General features: G+C 44.7%; 1 protein-coding gene across 3 annotated transcripts in view; it reads left to right on the top strand.

Annotated features, from left to right (window-relative positions):
• The first annotated feature begins 247 nt into the window (after positions 1-247).
• Positions 248-10,138, top strand: part of atxn7l2a (ataxin 7-like 2a) — a 43,819-nt gene continuing 33,928 nt past the window's right edge. For all 3 annotated transcript variants that reach the window (XM_068057527.1, XM_068057526.1, XM_068057525.1), the window contains exon 1: positions 248-357. In XM_068057527.1, coding sequence (XP_067913628.1) covers positions 255-357 — 103 coding nt within the window. In that variant the 5' untranslated portion in view covers positions 248-254. The remainder of the gene's footprint in view (positions 358-10,138) is intronic.

Here is a 10,138-nt window from a genome sequence, read left to right as displayed (position 1 = left end):
CTGGTTAATGCAGTCTGGTGACTGTAGATTGGTTAATGCAGTCTGGTTTACACAGTCTGGTGATTGTCGACAGTCTGTGCTGCTGTCGCGCCCCCTGCTGCCGGATTGCGGCGCCCGCAGCGCGGCCTCCCAGCTCCCTCTGGCGGGCGGGAGCAGGCTGTGCACACGCCCCGCCCCTTTCACGCTGACGCTGTGGAGCCGCGGCGTGCCGGGCGCGCGCGCGGTGATGGCGGCTCGGGAGCGCGCGGTGAGTGATGATGGCGGCCTCGGAGCGCAGGCTCCCGAGTCCCGAGGCGTTCGTGGGTCAGTCCTGGAGCAGCTGGATCGAGCGCGCCGAGGCGCTGCGGCTGTCGGACGGTGAGTGCATTCGGTATCCGAGGGAGGCGCTCGCCCGGATCCGGGGAGGCCGCGGGGCCTTTAACGGTTCAGCTGCGAGCGCCTGGAAATGATTTAAACGGACAGCAGGCGACCGGCCTCCTCCCGCAGACAGACAGCGGCCTCCGGGTCCTAGCGCCCTCCGTATACAAACTGCAGCCGGGCTCCCGCCGGGTCCTAGCGCCCACAGCCTGATTGGGCACCTGTGTTCTTGTCGGGTCCTAGTGCCCACTGGCTCAATTGGCACCTGGGCTCCTGCCGAGTCCTGGTGCCCACTAATTCACACTGGCATCTGGGCTGCAGCTGGTTTCTGGCGCTCACTGGCATCTTGGCTCTTGCCAGATTCTAGTGCCTGCTGGCTTAGCACTGGCAGCTAGGCTCTGCCAGGTCCCAGCACCCACCACTGAAAACTGGCATCGGGGCTTCTGCTGGGTCCTAGCGCCCACTAGTGAAATGGGCAACAGGGTTTCCTCTGGGTCCTAACGCCCACTAGGTCACACTGGCACCTGGGCTCCTACCGGATCCTAGCGCTCACTGGCATCTGCCGGGTCAAAATGCCTGCTCCTTCTCTTTGTGATAACTTCTCTGCGATACTAAGATCCTGGTGCCTAGAGGTTATCATTGTGACTCAGTGGTTGACAATCTGAGTCAGAAGGGTGAGGGTTCAAGTCCTACTCCAGATACCTTAACATCATAAGGCAGAAGGAAAATGCTGCAGATGAATACTTTACATCTGTCTTTACCAAGGAAGAAGATACTGCGCAGGTCATGGTGACAGTGAAGGCAATTCAGACACTTGAAGGGTTTAAAATTGATAAGGGGGAGGTATTGGATAGGCTAACTGTACTTAAAAGTGGATAAGGCATCAGGACCAGACGGGATGCATCCAAGGAGACTGAGGGAAGTGAGAGTGGAAATTGCAGAGGCACTGGCCATAATTTTACAGTCTTTCTTAGATACAGATGTGGTGCCAGAGGACTGGAGAATTGCAAATGTTACATCCTTGTTCAAAATAAATGTAAAGAGCAGCCCAGCAACTACAGGTCAATCAGTTTAACCTCAGTGGTGGGGAAGCTTTTAGAAGCAATAATTTAAGCCAAAATTAATAGTCACTTGGGCAAATGTTGATTAATTAGAGAAAGCCAGCACGGATTTGTGAAGGGCATATCATGTTCAACTAATTTTCTGAAGTTTTTTGATGAGGTAACAGAGAAGGTTGATCAGGGTAATGCTGTTGATATGGTACATGGACTTCCAAAAGGCATTTGACAAAATGTCACACATCAGACTTGTGAGCAAAGTTATAGTTCATGGAATAAAGGGGACGGTAGGAACGTGGATACAAAATTGGCTGAGTGACAGAAAACAGAGAATAGTGGTTAATGGATGTTTTTCGGACTGGAGGAAGGTTTGTAGTGGAGTTCTCCAAGGGTCAGTGTTAGGTCCCTTGCTGTTCCTGATACATTTTAACGACCTAGAGCTTGGTGTTACAGGGCACAGTTTCAAAATTTGTAGATGACACAAAACTTGGAAGCATTGTGAACTGTGAGGAGGATAGTGTAGGACTGCAAAAGAACACACGCAGGTTTGTGGAATGGGTGGACAAGTGGCAGATGAAATTTAATGCAGAGAAGTGTAAAGTGATTCATTTTGGTAGGAAGAACACAGAGAAACAATATAAAATTAAGGGTGCAATTTTCAAGGGGGTGCAGGAGCAGAGGGACCTGGGTGTATATGTGCATAAATCATTGAAGGTGACAGGACAGGTTGAGAGAGCAGTTAATAAAGCAGACAGCATTCTAGGCTTCATTAATAGGGACATAGAGTACAAAAGTAAGTAAGTTATGTTAGACTTGTATAGAACACTGGTTTGGCCTTAACTAGAGTATTGCATCCAGTTCTGGGCATCACATTTTAGGAAAGATGTGAAGGCATTAGAGAGAGTACAGAAAAGGTTCTTGAGATTGGTTCCGGGGATGAGGAACTTCAGTTACGTGGATAGATTGGAGAAGTTGGGACTGTTCTTCTTGAAGAAGAGAAGGTTGAGAGGAGATTTGATAGGTATTCAAAATAATGAGGGATCTGGACAGGGTAGATAGGGAAAAACTTCCCAATATTGGAGGGATCGAGAACGAGAGGGCACAGATTTAAAGTAATTGGCAAAAGAAGCAATGGCAACATGGACAAAAACTTTTTTACGCAGCGAATGGTTAGGATCTGGAATTCACTACCTGTGAGTGTGGTGGAGGCAGGTTCAATCGAGGCATTCAAGAGGGAATGAGATTGTTATCTGAAAAAGAAGAATGTTCAGGGCTATGGGGAGAAGACCAGGGGAGTGGCACTAGGTAAACTGCTCTTTTGGAGAGCCAGTACAGACACGATGGGCTGAATGGCCTCCTTCTGTGCTGTAACAATTCTGTCATTCTGCGATGCTGGAAATCTGAAATGAAGATAAGAAGTGCTGGAAACGCTCAGCAGCTCAGATGATGACCTTTCATCAGAATTGCATCCAAGCTTTTAGCCTCCTGTCATTTTAATTCTCGTCCCATTCCCACTTTGTCCTCTCTGTCACTGGCCTCCTACACTGTCCCAATGAAGATCAACATATGCTCGAGGAACAGCATCTCATCTTTCGATTGGGTATTTTCCAGTCTTCCAGACTGAACATCAACAGTTTCAGCTCATAACCACTGCTCCCATGTCTTCAGATAGCAGCTGTTGGTGATGCTTTTATTCACATTTACACCTCCTCTAGACCCATCTTTAGTCTCTTTCCTTCTCCTGTTACCACCCCTTTTTGCCTTGCATCATCATCCCTTTTGACATTTACTCTCTCTTGCCTTCCACCCGATCACAGACCTTCCCTTTTGTTCTTTCTTCCCTTCCCCCATTTGCCATCTCTCTAATTTCTTAAAACTTGTTACATCTCTAACTTTTTCCAGTTCTAACGAAAAGGTAATCTGATGGGTTTAGAGAAGGTGTAAACAGCAGAGTCATCACCAACAGCTGCTGTCTGAAGAAAATGGGGGCAGAAGTTATGACTTGAAATTATTGAACTCAGTGTTGAGTTCGGAAGGCCGTAAAGTGTCAAGATGAGGTGCTGTTCTTCGAGCTTACACTGAGCTTCATTGGAACTGTATAGGAGGCTGAGGTCAGAGTGGGAATCGGGTGGAGAATTAAAATGACACGCGACTGGAAGCTCGGATGCAGTTCTGATGGAAGGTCATCGACCTGAAACGTCAACTCTGTTTCTCTCTCCACAGATGCTGCCTGACCTGCTGAGTATTTCCAGCACTTTCTGTTTTTACTAATACCTTCTTATGCGGCTTGGTGTCAAAGTTGGTTTGCTTATGGCTCCTATGAAGCATTTTGGGACATTTCACCAAGTTAAAGGCACTTATCTAAATGCAAATTGTTATGAACTGATTCTCCTCACAGGTTATTCTCACGACAAAGTTGAGATGTACCCTGGGCTCTTTGCTGTAAGTTTAGGCAGTGTGAATAAATCAGTGTCTGTGATCAGGCCCCAACAGTCTCCAGGAGCACAGGAACCTGTTTGCTACCTGAGCTGATAGTTTGCCAAATTCAGTTCCACTGCCTTGCTTTCTCCCTATAGCCCTGTGCCTTCCTCTGCCTTTCCCTTAAGAGATGCTATAGTCTCTGCGGGTGAAAAACATTTTGTGCTCCAATAACCCATTGTGCAAAGAGATTTTTCCTAACCTCTCACATTTTTAAACTGAGTGCCCTCCAATCAGAGGAAATAGTCTTTCCCTGTTCACTTATTCAGAACCCTCCATAATTTTAAAAATCTCTTTTAAATCTCCTCTTAGTTTTCTCTGCTTGAGTGGAAATACTCCCAGTATTTCAAGTCTCTCCTTGTAACTATAATTTCACACCCCAGGCATCACCCTGGTGATCCTGCACTGTGAGCCCTCTTCCTTACTCCAGTACTTGGTGAAGTTCCTTGCCTGTTGCAGGTAACCAACAAGATTTTACACTAGTGTTGGCACTAGGGCCTCAGTAACATAATGCCGGGTCTTCTGTTGGGTGCAGGTCTGTCACTGCATAACACTGGGATGCAGTATGGGTGGGTACAGGTCAGTCTGTACAAAACTCGGGTACAATACCGCTGGGACAGGTCTGTCCCTGGGGATTGTACGAATTGGAGGGGATGAATTAAAAGGTTCAGTCATTGACTATAATGGCTTAAGTGTGTTTCCCTATTGTGTATAAATCCTGATTCACTCTGTAATCCAGTGACAGCACTATCTCGGTTGTTTGCGCGATGGCACTGTGCTATATTCAGGGCACACCATACAGATTGAAAGGGGAAGAGGAGCATTTACACCAGCTGCTGAACCTGGGGGGGGGCTGTGGGGGGTTGGGTTCGATCCCAGCTGGCCTGCCCAAAGCGACAGCAGCATGCTGCACCCTTTAGCATGTGTGAGACTTCCTACCCAGATTGGCCCCAGGAGGCGAGTGAGGGCAGCAGGTGCTGTTTCTGCTGCTGCGTTTAATTTGGTTTGTTTCCCCCCTTCCCTAGTGATCTCTTGACCCCGAAGTTGTCACCTTCTCCCTGACTACCATTGAGATAAATCTGGGATGAATTTAGTGCACAAATCTGTGGCCCACATTATGCAGCATCTGCTGTCAGCCATGGCTCAGTCGGTAGCATTTCTGCGTGCTCCAATTCTGGTCTCTTGAGCATCCACGGTTTCCATTTCTCCATCATTGACAGCTGTGCCTTCAGCTGCGTGGGCCCCAAATTCTGGAATTCCCTCCCTAAATCTCGCTGTGCCTCTACCTCTGTCTCCTCCTTAAATATGCTCCTTAAATTTTGTCTGTCTCTTGTGAAACGCCTTGGGACGTTTTTGCAATGTTAAAGGTTCTGTATAAATGCAAGTTGTTGTTGTTGTAGCACTCTCACCTCTGAGCCACTCGAGACTTGAGCACAGAATCCCAGTGCAGTACTGAAGGAGTGCAGCATTGCTGGTGGTGTCCTCTTTCAAATGAGACATTAAGCCAAGGCCCCATCTGTCCTTTCAGGTGCATGTAAACGTCCCATGGCAGTATTTCAAAGAGAATGGAAGTTCTGCTCGATGAGCTGGCAAATATTTATATCTCAACCGAACAGATTATCTGGTCATTATCACATTGTTGTTTGTGGAAACATCCTGGCAGCTATTTGGCTGCTGTGTTTCCTATATTACAACAGTGACTACACTTTAAAAGTATTTCAATGGCTGTAAAATGTTTTGGGACATCCTGAGCTCATGGAAGGTGCTACTGAAATGCAAGTCTTTCCTTCCTTCCTCCCACCCCTCCCCTCTCTCCCTGGAATATCCTGCTGACAATCTCAGTCAAACCTCCCACGTAACGAATGGCCACTGAGGAGAGTGTCACCTTGCAAGTGTTAGCTTGGATGGTGAGGACTGGCTGGCTATTTGGTCTCAGGAGGCATCACAGCCAAGACCGTCCTCATGAAGGCATTTTCCAGCAAGGCGGGGGCAGGGGGTGCAGTGGGCAATGGATAATGTTATGACCGAGGTGGGAGGAGTGCACTGTTTATTCCAGTCCCACTTCTCCAAAGGTCACAACATATATTTAAATTTCCCCACTTACCGATACAGTCAATCATATATTCTATTTTTCCACAGAATAAAATACACCAACCAGGTTTCTTTAATAAACAACAAAATTATCAGTTTATCAACCAAGCCCTAACGAGTAATGAAGTAAAACATACACACAATTGAAATATTAAAGCCCTTTATTTATCCTCACCCCCCCCTCTCTCTCTCTCTCACACACACACACACACACACACACACACACACCAGTTAACCAGGAAAAATAAAAGGGATTTTTGTTTATAGCTGTTACAAAGAAAACAATCAAGGAAAGGAAAACCCTTAGGCTGAAAAGAAGGGATAGAAAGATGCCCTTTGTGTTGGTTAGGCGTCCCAAGTGCATATAAATGGCTGTCACTAGGATTTTCCCAGAACAGTTCTTTCCAGGCGATGTTGAAGAGCAGTTTGGGTAGGCTTTCCAAGAGTTGCAGTTACAGAGGCTTCAAATAGGTCTTATAGCAGGAATGTAGCAAAAAGGTTTTAGTTCCCACACATTAGACGCAAGGTTCCTTCAAACATGCGGGGTTTCTTCAAATACAGGAGGAAATACGAAACACACTGGAAATACAGGGTTTCTTTTCAAGAGAGAGAGATGAGCTTGTATTTTCTTCTGGCAGGCAAAATAAAACTGACTGTTGTAACAGTTCAAACTAAAACTTTCCAAAAGTCCAGCCTCCTGACATCTATAAATCTTAGCTTGTCACTTCTTCGTAAATATCTCTCCAAATCGAAAACAGCCCCTGCTGGGTTATTATTTGAAAAACGTGCCTTCTAGTAACTGTTTACAGTTCAAACTCAGTCCACCTTCTGGTGACCACCCTTTAAAAAAACACACCCAAAGTTCCAGTATCCATGGAATCCTTTTCAGTTTTAAAACACAAATTCTCAAAATGTAACAAAAAATGGAAACGCTCCTAACAATAGTTTTCTTCTAAACTGAAGGACTGAGGTTCATAGGGCAGGGTGCATCAGGACTGATAAGAGTGCAAAAAGAAGCAAGGTGACTAGATGATGCCAAGCTTGGATTACAAAGCTGGAAAGAAGTAGCATTTCTTTAACGTCTTTCACAACCTCCAGACATCACCAAGCACTTTACAGCCAACAAAGTACTTTTGAAGTCTAAGGGGCCAGCCTTTTAGGACTGAGATGAGGAGAAATTTCTTCACTCAGAGGATTGTGAATCTTTGGAATTCTTGACCCCAGAGGGTTGTGGACGCTCAGTCATTGAGTACATTCAAGACAAAGATTGATAGATTTTTGGGTACTAAGGGAATCAAGGGATATGGGGAGTGGGTGAGAAAGTGTTGAGATTGAAAATCAGCCATGATCTTATTGAATGATCAAGCAGTCTCAAAGGGCTCTGTTACTCCCTGCTCCTGTTTCTTATGCTGGCACGTTCTTATGAAGTGTAGTCACTATTGTAATTACAGGCGGCCAATTTGTATTTCTGCAAGCTCCCACAAACAGCAGTGAGAAAATGACTAGATAATCTGTTTAGTTGCAGTATAAATATTGATCAGGACACCAAAGAGAACTCTCCTGTTTTTCTTTGAAATAGTGCAATGGGATCTTTTACATTCACCTCAGAGGGCAGATGAGGACTCAGTTATTATCAGTTAAGGGTATCGAAGGATATGGAGCTAAGTTGGGTATAGGTCTGCGATGATCTAACTGAATAGCAGAGCAGGCTCGAGAGGCTGAATGGCCAGTTCCTATCCCTTTGTCTTGGATCAGCTAACTCAGCTCAGACCAATATGTAAAGTTCAGTGCTGACTGGGCCGGTGTGTGCAAATGTATCAGGAGACCAGGTAATTCTAGCGTTGGTGGAGAATGGTGAGAAGGGAGAGTGTGCCTATGGAACTGAAATCAGGGCCTTAGGACAGAGGAGCAGGAAACTGAGAAGAAAGGAAATGAATTCCATGCACAAGGCTGTATTCAGAAGAAAATAATTTTGCCTTTGGTTGTGACTTGTCCTGGACTAGGCAGTTGGTGATTGGTGTTGGAGTGTTTATTTCAATAAACTTTCTATTATAAATGAGACTGGAGTGTGCAACAAGTAGAGTTTCTGTAATTTCAGCGATGCATTTGGTTTTGAAGGTTAGGTTTTGCTGGCTCCCGGCAATTTTGTGTTTGCAAAATGTTTCAGATTAAAAGTTTTGGACTCGGGAAGAATATTTTCTTTAATAGGCGTTTGGTAGTACAGAACTTGAGTATTGCTGAAAGTAGAGACATGTTGTCGAAGCCTTTTGTCTTGCATTCATCAGGACAATCTGCAAGAATACCAATGTAAGGGAAAACAACAACTTTATACTGTATGAGAAGAGAGTGTTGACTGGTTGGCAAGTGAACTCTGGTCGCGGCATTGCCATGGAGAATGCAGTAGTTTACAGAGACTGACAGTTAACTGGCAAGCTTTGTTTGACATTTAAACCAGGCAGCTTGTCTCAGATTGGTCAAGGCATTGCCCTGAGGAATGAACCGGCGAATGGCTGACACTTATTTTGTTTAGCTGAAACATGTGCAATGTTTGTACATGTTCTTTCTGTATGCAAAGAACAGGCCCTGTCACTCTGTGGAAAAGCTGAACGGTGAACTAACCAGGAAAGGAATCCAGAGATAACAGAGAATTAATTCAAGAAACCTCCAGCAGTTTAAAGGTTAATAAGGTCCTGAGTTCCAGAGTTTGAATTGAATGAGGTAGTAGTGTTGCTGTACACAGTGCTGTAGATTCTGTGCATCAGTCATGGCTCAGTCACAACTCTTGCCTCTGTCACAAGGTCATGGGTTTAACAACCAGACAGATTGCTCACTGTGGTGAAGGGTTCAAACCCAGCATTCCCTCGATACTGTACTAGACTGTCAGCCTAATAACATCCTGCCACATAATAGACTTGTTATTAAAATTGAAACCCATGGGATTAAAGGGACAGTGGCAGCTTGATGCTTTCTGAGACTGAAAGCAGAGAGTAGTGGGGAATGGTTCTTTTTCAGACTGGAGAAGGTATGCAGTGGTGTTCCTCAATGTTCAGTGTTAGGGTGACTGCTATTTTTGATATATATTAATGACCTAGACTTGGGTATAGTAGATATAATTTCAAAGCTTTCAGTTGATAAGAAGCTCAAATGTAATAAACAGTGTGGAGTTAGTAACAAACTTTAGGAAGACATAGACTGGTAAAATGGGCAGACAGGTGGCTGATTAAGTTTAATGTAAAGTGTAAAGTGATGTATTTTGGTAGGACGAATGAGGAGAGGCAATATAAACTAAATGGTACAAATTTAAAGGGGTTTCAGGAACAGAGATACCTGTGAGTGTATGTACACAAATCTTTGCAGGTGGCAGGACAAGTTGAGAAAGCTGTTTTAAAAAAATATAGGATCCTTGGCTTTATAAACAGAGGCATAGAATACAAAATCAGTAAGTTATGCTAAACCTTCATAAATCACTGCTTAGGCCTCAGCTAGAGTATTGTGTCCAATTCTGAGCATCATACTTTAGGACGGATGTTAAAGCCTTAGAGAAGGTGCAGAAGAGATTAACTAGAATTGTCCAAGGGATGTAGGACTTCAGTTACGTGGAGACACTAAAGAAGCTGGGGTTGCTCTCTGTAGAGCAGAGGAGTGTTACGAACAGGTGGAAAGAGGTGTGGGTGGTTCTCATTGTTCACATCCCAACTCACCACAATTGTGTTTTGTTAAAATGTTGCATTAACCCCTGAGTGTCTTTCAGGTCAAATAAGCAGACAAATGATAGGTTTTCTTGTGGGTTTAAAAAATGACTCTTTATTTTTACACAATTCCCAAAATGGTTGCAACTTCACCCACACACGCATTCACTCACACACACATATACAAAAATAGTTAGATTGACTATGGTACAAGTGCCCATGTTCTTTTGGTTTTGATTAACAGTTGACTTTTTAAATTCAAAATTCTTCCATTTCATTGTTTATTTCATCATGGCTCCTTCCGTGCATGACAGGAGATTTAACACAGGTGTTCAAAATTATGTGGGGTTTTGGTAGAGTAAAACTGGAGCACACAGTTCTAAGATATTTGACAAAAGAACCAGAAGGGAGATGAGAATATTTTACACAGCGAGGTGTGAGCTGGGACTCTCCAAAGGGTAGCGG

Source organism: Heterodontus francisci, chromosome 25 (genome assembly GCF_036365525.1).
Source record: "Heterodontus francisci isolate sHetFra1 chromosome 25, sHetFra1.hap1, whole genome shotgun sequence".
Classification (NCBI taxonomy): Eukaryota; Metazoa; Chordata; class Chondrichthyes; order Heterodontiformes; family Heterodontidae; genus Heterodontus; species Heterodontus francisci.
This window is presented reverse-complemented; position numbering and strand designations above follow the sequence as displayed.